Raw genomic sequence first — 22,966 nt, 5'->3', positions numbered from 1 at the left:
CATCCGACGGAGTCGATTACCATACTTCCTTATTAGCTTACGCTCAGGAAGTAAAAACCTGGAAACAATACACACAGTAGATAACAAAGGTTTCGGAGTGTCTCCTTGCGGCTCGCCGCCCCGGCCCCTCACGTGACCTCGCGCATTTTGTGAAGAACTAGACCGAGCGCCGATGAATTCGTACAACAAAGCCTCCGTGTGTCCACAATAGCCATAATTGAATAATCCTTGATGAATAGAGCACAAATTGCACGTAGGTAGGACACCTCACAATGAGCATCGAAAATCAGCCTTCGCCTTAAACAACGAAAACGTAACCTCCCGGAGCCGTAACTTTCCAAAACCGTGTAAATAAACACGGAGTCAGCGCTCGGAAAAAAGGCAATTTTCCACGCTGCCAAAACGAATCCTCTAAGCCCATTACTCTCTCCATGCGTCACGCTTCGACATCGACATTGTTGGTCCCCAACAAAGCATTTAGTTCTTCAATCTGGTAACTGTGTCCCATGAATCAGCGCGAGCAGTGGCAGCGTCGGATTCCGGCCGAAAATTTTTCCTTTGTGATTTTCCGCGCTCCGAACTCTGACCCAGTGATCTAGTTGTTCTAGATGACGCGAGCGAGCTTTCTCGAAAATCGTACGCGCCTACACGGTCGGAATTTAAAAAATGCGGAGAGCGTTCCTCGGCACGTCTATGGGCTGTCGCATACCTCTCCGAGAGCCCATTCTTGGGAGTCTATTCATGAGGAATCCCGATAATGGTCGGTCGCCCTTTCGTACTACTCGTCCGGCAAACGTTGACACCAGGTGGATGTACCAGGAATCGCCGATAACGAAAATCTGGCTTAAGCTCGGAGAATGCGTGATAAAAATGACTCACTAATTATGAATTTTTATGATTGAATTTATTGGAAACGTGTAAGTGGGTCTTTTTCGCTTTTTTCGAATCCGGTTTTCCAGTGAAAAGCATTTGCATGAGTGAATGTTGTTTAGTATAAAAAATTTTTGTTTTTGTTCTGGAAATCAGTGTGGTCGACATTCACGGAAAACAACAGAATTGGATTAAAGTTGATAGCGCTTCCGGTGAAAGCACAATGAGGCTTATCACTAGCCTGCTTTCTTGTAGCTGCGACATGGAGACGGAAATTTGGAAAATGCGCCGGGAATGCGCTAATGAGCGAAGATTTCATTTACTTAAGATAAACCAGATTTGCGATAAGCGATTATACGAAATTGACGCAAATTTTCTAATAAAATAAATACCGCAATTTCAACTAAATAATAAATCTTAAGTTTCAAGAAAGCAAAAAATTCGCTGGAAATTAATAATGTAGGTGCAATATTACACAATATTTTTTTTTTTTGACTATTTTAATAACACAAGCTGACCAAATTTGTACAAATCGTACTAAATTTTCGTCAAAGCACGAAAATAATGTTTTCGTATTTATGAAAAGTACCTAATTGTTTACTGCATTCAATTTTATTTCCACTTATCACCTACTTGATTTTATCGCGTTCATAGACTCCGTATTTTCCAAACTCAAATCTGTACTTGTAAGCAAATAGACACATTATTGACACATTACAGCGGTAAATATTTATACTTTTCCTGCTGTTAAAACCGAACGTGTTGATGATTTATAACTGTGTAGTGCTGTACCAAATTTATAAAGTAAACGGTTTCTCAAAATCAACCTTAGCAGACATTGTGAAACTGTTTAATATATGCAAGCACACGCTTCATGGCCAAAAGGAAGTACAAAAAAAACAATGCTTCCAACTTAACGTCAAACAGGTCGTTTTTAGCTTGCATCGATAATGGTCATCAAATAACAACAGTCGTACAAAAATATTTAGGAAGGAAATATCAAAATGGAGCTCAAAAAACTGGGCTTGTTGCTAAAAGAATAAAAATAACGACCACTCCAATCGTCCAACTGAGTGAGTAATCTTTCGCAACGTGATGTAGAAGAACAACAATTTATAAAAATAACGGGGCATTCACACACAAGTTCAATGAAGCCGTATTTACAGCTAAATTCGGAACACCATTCAATTATTACATGAGAAGCTTCCACTTGCTTTATTGCTTCCGAACGAGTAAAAAAGTTATATTAAATTGTTTCACTAAGCTACGGGTTGCTTAAAACATTCGACCTAATAATTTGTTCGGGACTTTCGTTTTCTATGGCGAGTGGTACTGACATTATCCATTACAATACTATTGTGTGGTAATTTTGGGATAAGCTTTCCTTTAAGTATTTTTCAAAGGCGGCGGTCATATTACCGTGAGAATCAATTTTTGCGTCATGAATATTCCGTGCAGATAGGATGACGTGTCGTCATGTAGCCAACCGTTTTCTGATTCGGTGTGTGGTGTGTAATTTCACCTTTAAAATTAGTGTGTCAATATTACGGACACTAGAATCTTTTTCAATTTTCAGAAATGTGCGTAATGTGGCTTTTTGTAATCTAATAGATTATTTCTGTGTCTATAATAGTGTCAAAATGATCATACTATACGGCTAAAAGTTAAAGATTTTTTTACCTTCAGGCACAAGTTTCCAAAAGGTTGATTGGGAAATTTTTCTTGGTTGTACACTTTGATAAAAAATCTTTTTTCCCAATATGATCCAATTTCCCATCGCCAAATGTAACCCATTTTATTATCTGAATTGTTCCTTGACGTAAATGCCTTCGACTTGCACAATTCAGTTTTCCAACACTGACACTATAGACGTGAATTCCCAATTCAAATGTCGCTATTGCGTCATATTGTATGATTCAGATCCAAATTGGTGTTATCTATTTCAATATCTAAGTACTATCATGAAGTACCATCATCTCTAACGATGACGTCATCAGATTTTTGCACAAAAGAAGCATCTGAAGCACACACATTCTTTCGATACATGTGTACACGAATTTTCATTATGGTTAAGCTCTCATTTCTAAAACACTACAATACTACGGATTTGCTTCTTATCTTTGAGTGACAAACCATAAAATACATATATCCATATTATTAGACTGCACAGATGTTAACTATTTTTAGTTTAATTAAAGTTCTGAGAATTTTTACATTCAAAATTCTGAAATTATTTAGAGATAAATTCTCTCGCGCCTGAATTACAATCATACAAATCTCCATAGATAAACTACCAAATTGGTTTATTTTGAACTCACACTCACAAGTCCGACAATTCGCCACCTAATCACGAGCTATTTGATGCATGAACGAGATATCGACTTCATGAAACACGTGGAAAAGTTGCACAAAATAATGTTTCGTATAAAAGTAATTGTGATAAAAATCAAAACGGACTCATAAACCACACGTACAGGTGTATATTATTTTATAAAATTTAGATAACCTTTACTACGCGAGATGATGTAGGGACGTCATTAAATTGTCGATCGAGGTGAGTAGACAAATTGTGGTTAGCATTTTACCATCAACACGATATTTTTAAATAACGTAAAAAAAAATCAGATCCAGTAGTTTCGGAAAATATTTGTCTAATAATCACAGAAGACATATTTTTTCCTTGTCTAGGGGTATGAAACGTCTAGACGAACAATTTTTGTTTGTGATAACCTCTATGACAAATTAAATTTTGAGTAAAGTGGTATTTATAAACTTGCTGTTGACGTTGAAGTTCCCGTTGCAGTTACTGTTCCCGCTGACGTTGCTTTTAGTGGACGATTTAAGTCGATTCTTACAAAAATTTACCATTTTAGACATGTTTTAAGTTTCTTGTTGTTGAAATAAGTCTACACATATCAAGAAAAAATGGCAAAATATAAGCCCCGCCTACCCACCCTATCTCAATTGTGACGATTTTATATGTTTCCTTTTTTTTATATACATAGTACTCTTTGAACAACACGATACTCAAAAACATATTTTTAATTTAAGCTCCGCCCCCTTGGTTCACGACGAATAAAAAAAAAAATCGTCACAATTGAGACAGGGCGGGTGGGCGGACTTTCATTTTGCCTTTTTGTTTTAATATGTGTAGATTTCTTTTCACAACATGAAACTTGAAACATGTTTAAAATGAAGAATTTGTATAAGGAAATCCATATTTCCTTGCAAAAATGTACCATTTTAACCATATTCTAAGTTTCTTGTTGTGAAAAAATGGCTACATCTATTAAAGAAAAAAAGGCCAAAATATAAAGATTGCAATATTTCGATTTTTCAATTTTTTTCGATTATGTAGTTTTTCGTTATTCCAATTTTTCGATTTTTCCAATAAGAGTTTTTAATTTTTCGGTTCATTTTTTCAATTTTTCGATTTGCAATTTTTCGTTCCAATTCTTTATTTTCAATTTTTCGGGTTTTCAAAGTTCTGATTTTATCATTTTTCTTTTAATTCAGTTTTTGGATTATTCAATTTTTTTTAATTTTCAGATCTTTTTCTCAAAGTGGCCATAATTAGTATTATACCAAAAAGACGCCACGGAACGCCAAATTTTACACAATTTTTCGATTTTGCACTTTTACATTTTTAATTTTTATTTTCTCTATTTTAGATTTTTCAATTTTTAGTTCCTGCAAGTTTTGATTTGCAATTTTTCTGGTTTTCATTTTAGTAACTAATGATTATAATTTTTAAAATTTTTCACTTTTTCAATTTTACGATTTTATTATTTTTCCATTTATTCGATTTTTCAATTCTTCGATTTTTAATTTTTCCGGTTCTCGATATTTAAATTTCCAATTTTTCGATATTTAAATTTCCAATTTTTCGATATTTAAATTTCCAATTTTTCGATCTTTCAATATTATGGTTTTTCGACTTCACAATTTTGGCATTTCTATAATTTTTAGATTTCACAATTTTTGGGTTTTCCCAATTTTTCGACGATTCATTTTTTCTGTTTCGAATTTTTCAATTTATATTTTTTTTTCTATTTTCAAGTTTCTCGACTTTTAGTTTTTCGATATTTGAATTTTTTTCGTTCTTTTGAGTTCTTCAATTTACAATTTTTCGATTTTGCAATTTTTTTCCATTATGTAGTTTTTCGTTTTTTCAATTTTTCGATTTTTCAACTTTTCGAATAGAGTTTTCAATTTTTGAATTTAAGCTCCGCCCCCTTGTTTCACCGAGAATAAAAAAAATCATCACAATTGAGATAGGGCGGGTGGGCGGGCTTTCATTTTGCCTCTTTGTTTTAATATGTGCAGATTTCTTTTCACAACATGAAACTTGAAACATGTTTAAAATAGAGAATTTGTATAAAGAAATCCATATTTCCTTGCAAAAATGTACCATTTTAACCATATTTTAAGTTTCTTGGCTATGTATGTTAAGAAAAAAAAGCGAAAATATAAACCCCGCCCACCCGCCCTACCTCAATTGTGATAATTTTTTTATTCGTCGTACTTAAGTAATCGTGTTATATAAAGAAATCTAAATGTAGTAATTGAAAGAGAAGCCCCACCCATCCGTCTCTGTCTCAATCGTGATGAATTTTTCATTCGTTGTCAGACCGAGGGGCGGAGCGTAATTGCAAAATCGATATTTCCCCATATAAATTTAAGTTTCTTGTTGTGACAAGATGACTACACATATTAAGAAAAAAAAGGAAAATATAAGCCCCACCCACCCGCCCATCTCGATTGTGATGATTTTTTTTTTAAAACGTCGAGAGCCAAATGAGCGGAATTTAATCGCAAAATCCTTATTATTTCTCTACAAGAAATTACCACGTAAGACATGTTTTTGAGTATCGTGTTATTTAAAGAAAACTATGTACATATATTAAGGAAAAATTAAAGCCAAAAATTAAACCCCTCCCACACCTGGCCTGATCCAAAAATGTAGTAATGAAGTTGTCATTCGTTGGTAGACCTAGGGGCGGAGCCTAATTGCAAAATCCATATTTCCTTACAAAAATTTACTGTGTTTAAACGTGTTTTAAGTTTCTAAGAATAAAAAAAATCATTACAATTAAGATAGGGTGGGTGGGCGCGGTTTATATTTTGTCTTTTTTTTAATATGTGTAGAGGAAATAAATACATGTAATTCAAATGAGAATAATTCGCAAAATTTTAAGATGACGTACGTCAACAACTTTTTGGAAGAGATGAACAGATAAATTCTGATTAGCGACTTACTATATATAGTTTACTTATCTAATAAATTCACCAACAGACGGGAGTCGTTCAAAAATCGGGAGACCTACTTTTGCATATTCTAAGGGCTGTGAAACGTCCACGTCAAATGGACCGTATACAATTCCCTAGGTTAAATAGTGATTTTTATCGAACTTTCAAATTATTATATTACAATTTAGAGATGTCTTAACCACTAGTGGTGTCCCAGTTTAAAATTTTTCATTTAATTGCCACCTTGTTTACAGAAAACAATGAATACTGATAAGGCATCCGATCAATTAAAAACATAATCTTAACAATGAAACGTTCACAGCAGTTAGTTCACAAGCCACATCAATTATCGCCTAAAAAGAATACAAATACATATTTAGATAATTAAAAAAAATTAAGACCGACGAACACGGGAATTCAAAGCCTGTAAGTACACAAAACTCGACATCGAACTCGACAATTTATGCAACTGCACAGAAAAATCGTTGCTCATCTTACCTCCACTTTTCAACCAAAGGGCAACTACTCCAATATTAAAAATAATAGCGCTTGTCACACTAAGCTTGCATAATCACAAGTGGATAATCAAAAATGATACTACGCAACATTCCTCCCAAACCCGAAATATATAATAAACCTTTATCAATCTCATGAATGCGAACGTTATCAAGTGAAAAATCCCACTCCAAAAATAGCCGTGTTTTTCACAACCCATCATCTGGGTACTTCCTCATACCACGCCACCCGGTGAAAAAATTCACATCGCTTCGAAATCCCCCGAACCCGAACCGCGATAACGACCCACCGACCATCGTAAACTTTCGATCAATGAACCGTCCTACTTATCAATGCCGTAACCACACCAAAACCGTCCTCCCCATCCATTTGCGGCATCTATTAACATATTTAACGGCATAATGCACACCGTTCCACGAACTCTAGACTCACCTGTCTTATCTCTAGCCCCAACATTCTTGTCAACACAAAAGCGAAAAGACGAAATCGGTGCTAACTTTCCCGAAAAGCCGACAGTTTCTAGCGTTTTCGTGCTAAGGTCGTATATTACTATGCTCGGTCAGCTTCGAGCTACGTTGATTAACCGTTGCTGCGGCCATAACACTAATTCAATTGGAAGTTATAACGCGATAACGAAATTAACAATAGGAGCAACTTCCCGCTTATTTTTCTTAATTAATGTACGGCCATTATCTTATCGGTTTATCTTATTTGCATTAGCACCGTGCCCATCGTTTTTTCCAATAATAAAAGTCGAGATGATTCATCATTTCGCTCTGGCTGGCTTGACTCACGCGAAAAATGTCCTCTGAGCTATTATTCGCACCGGGTGTGACGTAAGTAGGAGAAAAATCGCCGAGGAGGCCCCTTGCAGTGACGGCTGCTGTGTGGGCTTCCGGGCAGGAGTGCTAACAAAGAAAGCCGTCAGCGCTGCGCTGTCATATTTTACTGTATTCATATTTAAAAAAAAAACGTTTCGTCTTATAGAACAAAGGGGCAACTGGTGTGGTAATAAGGCCTTTGCTACATTGTGTTACATACAAACTTGCGACGAGTTTCCGTGGTTTACCACACATCCACACGAAATTTAATTGACACGAAATGCTAATTTCTTGCCAAAACCACACATATTAATTATTAGAAATTAAATAAGGGTCACCTCAAGCGTTGAAAGCTCGTTTTTCCTCCGATTTAAATAACCTTCTTAAAAAAAAAGAAAAGTTATTCAAATTTGTTTTCTGTTTGACTGCAGAGAAAATCGTTCGTTGGATATAGCTTGTTGCTATATTTACTGAAGATACGTCGTTTTTTATGGAAAGAAAGTCATTAAATGTTTGTCAACCACTCGGATTCAAGTTTAGAACAGTATGAACTATGATAAGAGTTCCTGAGAAAGAAGGAACCTCATAAACCGGAAAGTTTGTGTTGGAAATTCTTTTATGTGGTTGGATCGAGAATAAAAGGAATTTGAGTTGGCTATGACACCAGCACCAACACCAAAGCTTCGAATATTTCCCTTTCTGCTTCCAGTTACATTGTAATGATAGATATTTTTTCGTTCCATTAAAATGCTAGAAGAAAAAAAAAACGGGACTCTTAAAATTTATTCAAGGGGCCACTGCAAAATAAGGCAGCGTCAGATGTTGGCATTACGTCCCGGGTCGCGGTCTAAGCGCATTCCCACGGCCTAAACGGGTCCAACACTAGGTAACATTATAAAACTTTGTTTGTTCTTACTATTTGTGTATATTTAGTATGACCTTCAGCAATTCACAATATTCACTAGAGCAAATGTCCGTTTTTAGTGCATATTCTCGAAAAAGTTACCAACAACTCCCCAATTCAAAATCGATGCGCAAAATATACTGATTTTGCTGAGATTTGTAAACTGAAACGTCTGCAAATTTTCATGAATTAACATATTTTCAAAAATTGACTGAAAATTTCCAATTGCCACTCTTATTTTGTTCAGAAAAACAGAAACAAATCATGTACGATAAAAATAACCAGAAAAGTAAATTTTATTATAGGACTTACTTCCTCCTATCAGAAATACAAATGCGTTGTTGAAATTCAACCAAGTATTTTGACATCCATAAATAATGACAGATTTTAGCCACAAGCGAAACGTTTAGTACGAAACCTTTAGCCGAGTGAACGATTTCACAAGTGGATAAAATCGTGAATAATTCCACGAACGGATAAAATCTCTTTATGCACGTGTGCCGTACGAGTTTTTTGCTAATAACCACTTCTAAAGAACATTTAAATTAAATGTATTACAAATATTGTAACTTGTTAATACTTGATCTGCATCAATTTTTCTTAGACAGATAATCTTCTAAACTACTGGACTGATTGTTGTCGAATTTTATGTATATGATTAGTGTAAAACACTAACTGATCATCACCAGCAACATTGATGACGTCCCCTCAACATTTTTCATAGTAAGCAGGATTTAAATATAAAGTAACATACTGTTGTATTTGTGGCTTATGAATCCGCCTTGAGGTTGCGATTTCGGAAGATAGCACACGTTCGACTGTCGCATGAGCTTTTTCGTTTCTTACACTGTTACTGCTATTACGTATTTACATTTTTTATTGATCAAATCAAGAACGGTACAACTGATTGTTATATTAGTAGTATTACACTGCACGTGTCCGAATTAACATACGTGTCCTTGCTCGGAACATTTTCAAATGAAAAAACTGACTATAAATACAGAGAAAATCTTGCACTTTATCATTTTATTCATATTTTTGGAGCAAATTGTTAATTGTTTCCTAACTCGAGAAGGTACTCCATACCAAATTAAAACACGTTAATTTTTATAGTTTTAACCAAATTTTAATCATCTTTGTGGTAAGGATACAAATAATTTTTACTTACCGAGCGTAAGCAAAGGAAGTATTGTAATCGAGTCCGTCGGCCGACTCTCTACTTTTACGCTTTCTCGACCTTTCATGACCCCAACAGTACAAAGGAATATGTCCCCCGTTTCCGTCTGTCTGTCTGTCGGCCGTCTCGGATTTTCATTACACAAAAGTACTGAGTCGATTGCTGTCAAATTTTGTATTTATATTAAGAATATCATGTAGATGGTAAAACGCTCACCAAAACACTCTAATCATCCTTACCAATAATGTGATGACGTCACTTCAAAATCGTATATAGTAAATGGGTTTTAAATTGTATAAAATAACATAGTCCTACACATGTAGTTTATGAGTCTGAATTGAGTTTTTATCTGAAACGTCCAGATTTTTGGGAAAAAATCAGAAATATGAAAAAACATCTTGCAAATTAACTTTGAAAAAACCGAATGTTTCGATATCTTGAAAATATTTTATATTTATGATAAGCATAATAAATTTTTAATCAAAATATACTTACTTATCCCCTCCAAAAAAATGATGACGTCAGCTCAAAATTTTGCTGAATAAATCCTATTTAAAATTAATTAATGCGTGAACTTATTTTATTGATTTAATCAGGAACTGCAAAATTGAAATTTTGGAAATGTTTTTAAAGTTATCATAAGCATCGAAATGTATTTGATCATCCTCCCTAAAATATTGGTGACGTCACCTCAAAATATTGCTGAATGCTATCTTAAATGTGCAAAATATGATGATTCTATACTTGTGTTTTATCACTGCATTAATATTTTTTAGATTTGCTCATACGAGGTGTCTCAAAAAAAATAATGAATCAATCAATTTAAATAAATTTATTGAATAAATCAAGAATTGCAAAAATGAATGCATTGAAAAATATATCTATTTATTCCCCCCAAGAAATTGATGACGTCATCTCAAAATTTTGCTCAATAAATGCTACCCAAAATGTGCACAGTATGATGAGTTTTTGCTTGTGATTTATCACTGCATTCATATTTTTTAGATTTGCCCCCTATTTTCTCCGAGGATATGTCATTTGCCAAAATTAGTCATCCTAGCAAGGATTAGCAACCCGCCCACCCACCCCCTATTTTCTCCGAGGATTAAGTCATTTGCCAAAATCAGTCTTTTCTTAGCTAATAGCTTATACTAACATTTTGGCAAATGGCATAATCCTCGGAGAAAATAGGGGGTGGGTGGGCGGGGCTAGTACTTGCTAAGAAAAGATTAATTTTGGCAAATGACATATTCTCTAAGAAAATAGGGGGCGGGTGGGCGGTCCTAGTACTTGCTAAGATAAGACTCATTTTGGCAAGTAACACACCCTCTGAGAAAATAGGGAGCGGGTGGGCGGAGCTAGTACTTGCTAAGATAAGACTGATTTGGTCTCTATTGATCTTGCAAAAACTTGTAAAAATTTAAAAAGTGTTAAATTCTTAAATCTGATTATTTTTTATGTTTCATTCTACTTCAGGAGCGAAGGAAGTTCTGTTGAAACAACTTTCGACCAATTTTTTTTAATTTAATATTCATAAAAGCCATTGTCTTGTATAAATCTCCTGATGAAGGGAACACGTGTCTCGAAACGTAGATGAAGCTAAGATAATTTCAATATTGTCCAAAAAAAATCCAAAAAGTTTATGTCGATCAAAACTTCCAACAAGATGAACGAAAATAATCAAAGCAATTTAACAGAGCGGGTTTTCATAACATATTGCGTTCGAATCAAATGCAATGGCGGAGTATGGGTGACTAAAGACACATTAATGAATTCAGAACAACAAGTTTCAAAAAAAGTTGGATGTTACTGGTATTACCTGTTTTTTTTTAAGTATTGAGATGATCACAAATAAAATTTGTTGGGAGTTCAAGAGCGAGGGAACAACCTTCGACCCCCCGAGCTAACGAAGTCCATATAGCAATCGAGTTTTCTCGACGTTTCATGACCCCTACAGTACAAAAAAAAAGGGTCTCTCTTTCCGTCTGTTTGTGTCGATTTTTAGTACACAGGTAATCGTCGAAACTACTGGACCGACTGTCAAATTTTGTATGTATATTACAAATGTCATGTAGATGGTAAAACACTAACTATAATTTGATTAATCATCCCCACCAACAATTTGATGACGTCATCTAAAATTGTACATAGTAAATGGGTTTTAAATTGTATAAAATAACATAGTCCTACACGGGTAGTTTATAAATCCGTGTTGAGTTTTTACCCGAGACAACCAGTTTTTTGGAAAAAAAAATCAAACTTGTCACAATATTTTGGAATTTAATTTTGAATTTGCAAAACCGAATGGTTTGAAATCTTACAGCCGACTATCAAAAAATTAATGACGTCACCACAAAATTTTTAAAATGAAAAACTCATTTGAAACAATGCATAACACGCGTCTTTCCATTTACTTTAACATTACATACATAATTCGCAAAAACAAATTTTATTATTTTTCGACAAAGCCGGATATGATTCATTATACTTCAGGGGCGAAGGTAGTTCAGTCGAAATAACGTGTTTTTATAGTTTTTCTTACAGGTGTGAACAAGATTTTTAGCAAAATTTTAAAATAATTTGTTTTGAGACAGAACACATTTAATAAAAAAGAAACTAAAAAATCTATGAAATTACAACAAAGTATATACCGTGTTTCATTTGAACAAACAACGTTGTAATCATTTAGAATTCGCCAAAGTTACCATGGTCTACTGACCATCCTGTACAAGCAATTTCAAATCCGCTTGGAATTAATTTGCTTTATTATGACTTGATTACTCTGTTTATAACATCACGTAGTGCAAAAATTAACATCATTTCTGTGTTAAAAACAAACATAAAAATTAAAAAAAAGAGTTTATAACTTTTTAACTATGTTAAAATTAAAAGAAGTCGAACTCGCCTCCACTAAAAAATATTTACTTATTTAACGTCTTAATGTTAACTCCGACCCCACTGTTCTTGAAAGCAGGTATACATTAAGAAAAAGAACAGGATAATTAAGCCCCACCCACTCACCCCCGTCTCATTATAAGATAATATTGGCTTCGGTTTCGACTTAAATGTAAAAGTGGTCATAATTTTAAAAAATTCTAACAGTTAAACGTCTTCATAATCACAAATAATTTATGTTCTACTTAAAAAATACAGAAATGCACTTAAGAATGAAAAAATAATAAAATCGAGGACTCACCAATATTGTCCGAAAAAATCTTGAAACACTGTGGTTGCAGTTACAGCAATACTGGCTTTGGTTTCGGCGGAATTTACACGGGGTCATAATTAAAAAAAAATCGTCGCAATTACAGTTAACATCGCCGTAAATTAGGAATAATTTATGTTCTACTTACGAACACACAATAGCAATAAATTAGTATTAACAGACAGAACATGCATCACACAAAAAATACTAATGTTATAACAAATAATAATATATGTGGAACACCCGCTATGAATTTCGTATACAGGCTTGTGCCTACCTCTTCTAGCTACTGGGCTCTTAACAGAAAATAAAAAATGAGAGGTAGGTTAGTTTAGAAAAAAACAACTTGTTTCAGTTTCATTGATAATTATATTTATCGGCGCAAAATTTTCTAATTTAACCTAGTTGTAGCTGTTACAGCTTTCAAGACCACGATGGTGAGAAAAGATGGCGGTAATTTTACTTTTTTTTTATATCGCGCACTTTGCGAACCAAATTTTGTTTTTAAAATTTTATGTTCAATTGCAGATAAACATTTTCTCTGATTCATATCGTTATAATTACAAAAATAATGGCATGCAAACACAGTTTGATCCTTCCTCTTTCAAAGTCATTAAACTCATTTACGAAACGATCTAAAGTAAAGCAGCAATTAGTTTTTTCCTAATCACCACACGCTGTTATTTCACCATTTTTATTGACGACTAGCCACAGACCCTCGTTAACTTAGCAACAAGCTTAAAAATGACACAATTTTTGTAGATCAATTGTAGGAATTTCTTTGAAAGTTCGATATACACATGCATGTTTAATTAGTTCGGCTGGCGCCTCGTTCCGCAAACTACGTTACCAGCCACCTTTCCATTGATACAAATACCATAACTAATACCCCGTTTTTCATTGATAATAACCGCGCTTCTGACGCAAACCATCCCAACCACCGCCTCGCTGACCTTAACCCTGCCGCTTTCACCCCAATTACCATCGTACACGTGACGTCAGCCGCATGCGGGTGCCACGGCCGAATTGATTCACGATGACCTCTATCTAAAAATGAATGAATTGTTTTTTCGTTGAATGGCGGCGCAACAGTTGGCTCGTTTTCCCACCGAAGGGAGAATTCCTCGAAACCCACCCTTCCAGACGCTCCTGGCGACGATCAGTCACCGCCTAGCGTAAACAACCCCGTATGTAGTTCACCATATGTCGAAGGAAATACCCGCGGCAAATATTTACAAGAGGCGGATGGCTCACGGCAACGTATTAATTTCGTTGATTAGCTTGCGGTTGCTCGCCTTTTTATAAACAAACGTCACACCAGTGTCACCGTTACAACAACGCATGATTCACCGGTTGTTATGATAATTATTTTTCAGGTGTTAATCATATTGCATCGGCAGTAAAATACTAATCAACGTGATGGGATGGGTCGGCGAGAAATTCTCATGAATATTGTGTTTGACGTGGTGCTACTGACGGGTTTTGGTATGCAGATTTCGATTTTGGTTGGATCCCTGAGAGGCGCCGGAATATCGATGTGGTCTTATCACGGTGATAATGAGACCGGATGTGCTGGGTATCGAGGACGTACGACGATTTTGACCTTTTTGGGAGTACGAGACGACTTTCGATGCCAATGGTTGCCATTCGTGTTTATTGAGAAATTATCAAAGTTCGCAGCAGGTGTTTTGGAAATTATTGAGGTTTATTTATAAGTGTATACAAATATGCAAAAAGTAAATATTAATCGAAACGTGTCAAGGTTGACATGGAAATTCAAATATCCAATAAAAGTAAGAATTCGGATCAGCAGGTTGAAAAGTTGGAATGTTATGGTCTAGCTACGCTAATAAGTACACAAAGAAAGCAAAGTTTTATTATTGAAAAAATATTTGTGTATTTGGTATCACTGTTCCAACAAAGATAAATATTTAACCGCAAAATAAAACATTGTGGATGACCGCGTGGTATTAAAGACCTTCACAACGAATTTAACACTTTAAAAAATAAAATTCACCAGAGCAATCAGTCAGGAAAATTCATTAATCTAGAAACGCAGCTGCTAAACACTAACTTGAATATTCCACATTTTTAGATCTAAACGTAACACTTCAGTAACAGTTCGTAAGATATTTACACTTTTATTTACTGCAACACCATTCTTAACGATGGAAATCTACGATTTTACGCGACACACTGTAAAACATAAAACACTAAACAATATCACAATCCATTATACTGCCTCTGTTTAAGTACGTAATAAAATAGTAGAACAAATGCCAACCTATTTGAAGCTTTAGATAAACGGTCTGCCCTTTTGGCGATATCTTAGGAGCTTTATCGACGGTTTTGTTAACAATTTTACGATTAGTAACTAATGCGAACTGAAAGCTAATCTTGTGTGTTCGACAATTTTCAAACTTGATTGTCTATAAAACATTGGTCTCAACCAACATGTCCACACGAAGGTTAGTATCCTTTAATGGTGTTAGGGGCCAATTTCAAGTTGATTTAGCGACGTCGGTGTAGTGAAGGTGATAGAAATCGGTTTTTGCGACATCACCATACAACGCCATTTTGCGACGTCGCCAAATCAACTCGAAACACCCTCCACAAGCTCCACAAAATTTTGTACTCTGAGCCCAACAACAGATGGAACTGCTGAAATGCAATCGATCGGCTTTTACGACCAGAAAGAGGTTCTGAAAAAAATGTTGGCGTTTCGAAGGGCGTCTTCAGGAAATTAGGCACACTTTTTATCCCTAAATTCCTGAAAATTCTCTTTATAAAATTGAGCGAAACGTCGAAATAAATCCATCAGGAGTCATTTAGTTAATGTTCGCTAGCGCTTTTTGAAAATAGTACGGTAGAGTCCACACAGTGAACACAGATTTTTCTAATAAACTGTTCAAGATTATAATGATGATGATTTACAACGTTTGCCTGCTTTTGTATTGCTTGTCCGAATCGATCATAGTCCATTACATCCCTCGCTGCAGTCCTCTGGTCACGGGTTACGTTGAATTGCGGCTCTTACCGCAATTCACTCTTCGCAAAAGGGAGTGCAACAATTTTACGTAAACACACACAACTTGTTGTAATCTTAATCTGCATTATACTTATTGATTAATGTTTTTACGATTGAGAAGTTGATTAAGTTGTTTATACAGAATTTCCCTTGTGAATCGAATTCTAGACCGATTTTCCCACAAATATTTTAATTTTTTTTTTAATAAAGTCATAAATTTCTGGGTCAGAACAAATATATTAGTTTTGATATGTACAATAATGGGGGCTGGCATCTTTCTATACATTGGGTTTAAAGCAAATTGAAAGAATCTCGGAGACCCCTTTTTTTTGGTTTTTGAAGTTGTTGTAAAAAATCTCGGGAACCCCTTTTGTTTTGTCATTGAAGTAGTTTGAAAGAATCTTCGGGATCTCTTCGCTTGTTTTTGAAGTAATTTAAAAGAATCGCGGTGACTCCTTGCGCCTCATTTTTGAAGTAGTCTTTCAAGCTGCTTCAAAAATCAGGCATATGGGGGATCCCTTGTCCTGATTTTGAAGTAATTTGAAAGAACCTCGCAGTCCCATGATCAAGGGCGGATGGCACCTGCTGAACAGACGCGGGAAAAATTTGGACGTGCCTGACAGACGACGTTGAAAAGTACATAAAATTCGGATTCGTAAACGTCCGCAAAATTTCAAAGTACTAGTCGATTTTGTAGTTTCTAAGTTACATTGTAAAGTATGCAATTTTAGTAGATGTCAGAAAATAAATGGCGGGTGGGCGGGGCTAGGTAAGACCGATTTTGGCAAATGACTTATAATACTTGCTAAGATAAGACAGATTTTGGCAGATGACGTACCTCTAAGAAAACATAGGGCGGGTGGGCGGGGCTAGTACCTGGTAAGATACGACTGAATTGGCAAATGAGATATCCTCTAAGAAAATAGAGGGCGGGTGGGAGGGGCTAGAAGTTGTCAAGATAAGACTGACTTTAGCAAATGACGTACCCTCTAAGAAAATAGAGATGCTCTATGTGAAAAACAGAGAAAAATGACAAATTTCAAATTTATCAACCTGTATACATAATTTTGTGCCGAATGTTTTCTTGACGTTTCAGAACCTCTAGAGTTGGACAAAGTAGGTCCTCCGTTTTCGTGTGACAATCGTCTAACGTTTCAGAAACTACTGGACTATTATGAAATTTTAGATATATTTTAAAAGTCAATTTTTATTTAATTTAAAATGGATTTGTTTGACTGAACTTCAGAGGTATGGAAAGTTGTGTCTCAAAACTTTGGATTAATTTTTGGCTGGAATAATCCTTATTAGAAAGAAGTTTTGTGGGTTTGTACTACAGGAAATTAGGCACAAAAAGAACGTGCTAATACAACGATTTTTCCTTCTTTTTGTCACTAAATTCGTGAAAATGTTCGTTATGAAATTGAGCGAAACGTCGAAACGCGATGTTTGGTTTGACAGTCAAACAATTTTAGTTAATTTACCAAAGTTACTTTTATCCCAAACAAATAAATGATGATAGCACCGAAAGAATAAAATAATAAATCCATGAGGAGTCATTTAGTCAATGTTCACTATTTCAAAATCAGGACACTATAAATCACCAACAGAAACCAGCTCTTTTTAAAAGTAGTATGGTAGAGTCCAAACAGTGAACACTGAAATTTACAATAAACTGTTCAAGATCATTATAAATTTCGAACACCGTTGACAATTATACTCCATTACGTCCCTCAGTGCAGTCCTCTGGTCACGGGTTACGTTGAATTGCGATTCTCTGCCCCATTCGCTCTTTGCGTCACTCAGTGCAATCGCGTCAGTAACCGTAAGTGCAATTCTAAGGGCAGCAGAGAGAATTACGCAACCCCTGCCAAACGTAATCCGTTGTCGAAGAAATCTATTACGCGAACACAGCCCTTTTATAACGGTCGTCCCTTCTAGCCTGGACCAAAGTAAGGGTGACAGCCAATGAGCGGGTTAGGGGCGCTCTCGAAGGGCTACTAGCGGAATGCCCCGATATTACAGCACTAAAAATTGGTTGAAGGTTATTTCAATAAAACTTCCCTCGACCCTAACGTATAATCCAAGAAATCCTGCTTTGAAAAATGATAAAAATTTATTTTGTGGTAACCTCTATAAAATAAAAACCAGTGGCATAAATAACACCCCACAGCATCTAACATCAAACATATTTAAAGCAAATAAACAGCGAAACAATATATTATCAATACATGCTTTAACTGCGACTGTTTATGTTTACACGAAAATAAAGGCGGATTCATAAACAACAAGTACAAGAGCACGTTTTTTTATAAAATGTAAAAGGCGTTCATTAAAAAAAATGTTGGTGATGATGATTAGCATTTTACCATGTTAATCTTGATGTTACAGATACAAAATTTGACAACAATCGGTCCAGTAAAAACTGTAATTAAAAATTTACTTCACAAATATGCACTAAAGAAAATCCATAACCGCAAGATTCCGAGAGTAAGTATGTGGTCTATTTAAGACTTCCTAGGAATGACCCAACATGCTTTTAAAATAACCACAAAACTGATAAAGAATTTAAAATTACTAGCGGAATTTAACAAACGTATACTTCCAGATCCCTTAGAATCTCTATAAATATTTAAAAAATACGTGTTTAATTCTGAGCCTGGTCCACATTCCACTCTCGTCAATTTTGCCTTTTTTTCTTAATATGTGTAGTCATCTTTTCACAATAAGAAACTTAAAACATGCCCCTGGTGGGTGGGACTTCTCTTTTGGTTTTCTTTTTTACTTAATACCTTTAGTTTTCTTTGTATAACACGACTACTTAAGAACATATTTCATATAGTAATTTCTCGTAGAAAAATCAGGATTTTACAATTAAGCTCCGCCCCTCGGCTTACGACGAATAAAAAAAAATCATCAGAATTGAGACAGGGTGGGTGGGTGGGGCTTATATTTCGCCTTGTTTTCTTAATATACATAACCATCTTTTCATAAGAAACTTAAAACATGATTAAAATGGTACATTTTTGCAAGGAATAATGGATTTTGCCATTATAGGGCGGAGCCTAATTTGCAAAATCGATATTTCCTTACACAATCTTTCCATTTTAAACATGTTTTAAGTTTCATATTGTGAAGAGAAGTCTACACATATTGAAAGAAAAACACAAAGTGTAAACCCGCCCATCCACCCTGTCCCATTTCTGATCATTTTTTTTGTTCATCGTAAGCCAAGGGGGCGGAGCTTAATTGCAAAAGTCTTATTTCTCTACGAGAAATTAAAAACATGATTTTGAGTGGCGTGGTGTTCACAGAATACTATGTATATTAAGAAAAAAAGGCAAAATATCAACCCCGCCCACCCACCCCATCTCAATTGTGATGATTTTTTTATTCTTAGAAACCTAAAACACCGCCTCTAGGTCTAACAACGAATGCAAACTTGAAACTTGATTACTACATATTTAAATCAGGGCAGGTATGGGTGGGGCTTACTCTTTGGCTTTAATTTTTTCTTAATATACATAGGATTATTTGAACAATACGATACTCAAAAACATATTTTTAATTTCTCCCAGAGAAATAAAGATTTTGCAGTTAAGCTCCGCCTCCTTGGCTCACGACGAATAAACAAATCATCACGATTGAGATAGGGTGGGTGGGCGGGGCTACATTTTACCTTTTTTTTCTTAATATGTCTAGACTTATTTCGACAACAAGAAGCAATCGTTGGTGAAAATTTGCCCGTCATCTTACATTTCTGCCGAATTTCTTCAAATTTATGAAAATTTTTGAAAAAAAAAAACCGAGTAGGGATTAATGAAATCAGTCTTTTCCTCTGCGTTGACGACACAAAATTAACCAAATTTCATTTTCTTTTAATCTCTGATGTTTGTGCTAGTAATCGAATGCGGTCGAAGTATAGATATAAACAATCGAAGTTAAGCATATACACTGAGAAATTGAAATTGTCTACAATTGTCCCCATTTTTTACGAATTTTTTACTAGCTTTGTTTTTCTTGGTAGCGTCATCAAAATTCCAAAAACAACATAATTTTTCCAAAACGCCACGATAGATACATATGTAACTACGTAGTCAGTCGTAGACTAGTATATCATACACCTTGTTGGTGAAAATTTGGTGTTTTCACAATATTTCCACTTCTGTGACAACCACACGCAAAAGAAAACCACTTGGGTTTCGGGTTCCTCTTCCATTATCCAGTGGACGCAGACCTGGATTTCCGCGGCCCCTGCGCCCATTACCCTTGGAAAATCCGTTATCCTCGGCCATCGTCGGAAAACCCATCCGCCATATCCAACCGCGAGACCGAAACGGAAATCTCCAATTACCTCTCTAGCGGAACAAAATAATAACAAAAACCATTAGAAATCAGCAAGCCGCCAAATCCAGCCATCTCGCCATTTTCCAGCTCATCCTCGCCTCATCCTTCACCCAACATCCGCCTTTTCCATTTGGAAGAATGGACGGAAACAACAAAACAATGGCTTGTCGACGCATTCCTTTCTTCACATGCACGTCTCCGTTTAACATTTTCCATCTATGCTCCCGTCCAATTAAACGTAATTGCCGCCAATTAGAACCCCAGCGGCGTCTCGTCAACGGTATTTTCGGCACACGCCGTTGCGAAAGCCCAATTGGGCGATTTTCAGCAATAATGCGTAAGATGAGAACCGGCTTTCACCTCTCGATTCACATCATTATACTCGTATTAGTCGGCCATTGTTCGGCGAAATTAGAACACAACGCGCTCTACCCACGCAATGCGATAACTTGGAATCGATCTTTTGTTTCAACACCCTCTGGCGATTGCGGAACTTGTCTTAACAGACGTAATGGCAATGCGGGCTACAAGGTCACTACCTCTACAAGAGTTAAATGTCTTGTCGTTGAAGCCGATGACCGCTGGATGGATGGATGTGTTCGCTGCATGGTACTACCGGTGAGGAGTTTCCTCCATTTGTGGAAAACTCGATTCGTGCGGGGCTTTTCACGCTTCGAGGGAGCCGTTGATGGTAAACAAAGCGAAAAATGCAGCCCGACGATGAGTCGAGCAAATATTTGCTTATTATGGCTGCATTTTTCGCAAACACATATTGCGAAAACGATATAGTGAGCACTCGGTGGATCGTTTTCAAATTTATGGCGAGAACTGGAACTTTCACCAAGAAATGGGGATAAACATCGATTATTAGTTCCTTTTTTAAGTAAATCGACTTGAGGTGGCCAATTAGCGCTTACGCAACTTAAAATGCAAGTTTCACATATGTGATTTCTTTATGCCAAACTAAGTACGGCTACAATTATCGGGCATTGTTTTTAACGGACCTAGGTCGCATATTCTCTTTGTGAATATATCGGAAAATGCTTCACTGATTAACCACCCAAACCCCGAGTCCTACCTGCCGTCCATAAATAAGTTTAAAATGTCAGTAAGCTTTTACTTTGCATCTTAATGGCACTTGAAATGAATAATTTTATTACGTGGGTACGTTGAATTTATTAGAACAGCGTAAAAGCGTATAATTTATTCAAATTTTAATACAAGTGCATGTTCTGTTCGAACGCCACCGTTTTATTTACGATAACAACGCGCATTGTAGGGAATGAATCATACTATAATTAGAGATGCATCAGTGTCAAATAGAGAATGATAATTCTACCTCGTCTAGATCGTTTTGATAAGATTCCATTAATAGGTTTCCTTGAAAATACTTATTATCACTTCCTTGTGGAGATAAGATAAATGAGAGAAATCTGCTAATGTAAAGTCTTCCAAGCGTAATTTGGAGCGGCTAATTAATGAACAGAATTACAAAAATCGAATCAAAGAAAAAAGTCTCGTATTAACGCAATAAAAGTCCTTCCTGTAGTTTACACATGATAAAAATATCACTAAGTAACTATAATGAAAGGTATGCCTACTGAGAACGTAATAGATTCCATGACAGTTGGCATACGAAACTCCTACACATTAATTCTGATTTACCCTGAAACGAAACTGTAATTCTTGAACTCATTAATTCGTTATACTCCAACAAGTTAAAAACATTAGGCATACGCTACAATTATCTTAACTCTAAATAATATCCCAGATTTACTTAATAATTTCTTGCAATGACGTCATCACATTTCGATGGGGAATGAATAAACAAATTTTACTATATTATATATAATGAACGAAGAGCTATAAGGTTATATGGCCATCATAAAAGTAGTTGACCGCAAATAAATACCCCCTTTGTGTGGTTCGCATTAAGCTTACCGGTTGGCAATAAATCATCTTCTAAACATTTCTTGCTCATATTTAACAGGGCCGGCTTTCAAAGCGAGTGGTTATTTCGGAACCCTCAGCGGCTGCAGGTAGTAAAGAAATAGTGGAGTGATGGATTTTCATATTTAGTGAAAGCCGCCCCTGAACGAAACCACAAGAGCCGGTCGAGCTGCAGTGGACACGTTATTTACGACCCTAAAACCTTTTCTATTGTAAACAACTTAACGTCGACACAATGGGATGATTTTATGATGACCATATAACCTTATAGCTCTTGGTTCACTATACATATAATAAGAAAATCTCACTTGGAACACCCTCATTTACCGATGGTTCAATAACCCACAACCCATTTTCTAAATTGCTTACGCACGATGTCTTAAAAACATTAATCATAACGATCCCCACCAAAAAGTTGATGACGTCATCTCAAAGAAATTATTTTTTATTAAAAAATACGCCACGACGCATGCAGTAAGCAGATTTTTTGACGCCATTTAAACGTGAGTTACTACTCCGCATGCTACAATTAATTACCTATTGGCAACACAACAATTACGGTTCTTAGAAGTCGCCAAGTTAAATACATGAAGTTAACGCGGATTCCTGGAACAGTTTATTTTTATTTCGACGTTTAATGAAAGGACAAAACGACTATAAAACATTCTGCAACACATTATTTGGAATTTTCGAAAAGAAAACCTGTTATTTAAAAACTGGACTACTCAAAATTCTTGTCGTAAAATTAGATTTTTGTGTTAAAATTTTCATAACTTTTGATCATTTGAAACAGAGCACCTCGTTTATCCAGCTCTAACATATAGCCATGTATTTTTCTAGGTTACAGCTGTCATATATGTCTTCTATTCTTTGCATACTATATCTTATCACATACTCCAAC

General features: G+C 35.6%; 1 protein-coding gene across 5 annotated transcripts in view; it reads right to left on the bottom strand.

The window, feature by feature from the left end:
- LOC135126328 (signal-induced proliferation-associated 1-like protein 2) overlaps positions 1-22,966 on the bottom strand; it is a 47,125-nt gene that overhangs the window by 21,840 nt on the left and 2,319 nt on the right. Inside the window, exon 1 of one of the 5 annotated variants that reach the window (XM_064052306.1) lies at positions 7,069-7,240. The exons of 3 other annotated variants lie outside the window; for them this stretch is intronic. In XM_064052306.1, the coding sequence (XP_063908376.1) occupies positions 7,069-7,092 (24 nt within the window). In that variant the 5' untranslated portion in view covers positions 7,093-7,240. Of the gene's footprint in view, positions 1-6,618; positions 6,725-7,068; positions 7,241-22,966 lie in introns of those variants that run through there. One more of the 5 variants, XM_064052323.1, reaches the window with a different exon arrangement.

Source organism: Zophobas morio, unplaced genomic scaffold, assembly GCF_036711695.1.
Source record: "Zophobas morio isolate AGI-343-1 ecotype UQ-CSIRO unplaced genomic scaffold, CSIRO_AGI_Zmor_V1 ptg000002l, whole genome shotgun sequence".
In the NCBI taxonomy this organism is placed as follows: domain Eukaryota; kingdom Metazoa; phylum Arthropoda; class Insecta; order Coleoptera; family Tenebrionidae; genus Zophobas; species Zophobas morio.
Note: the sequence above shows the minus strand (reverse complement) of the source record. Positions and strands in the feature narration are given on the sequence as shown.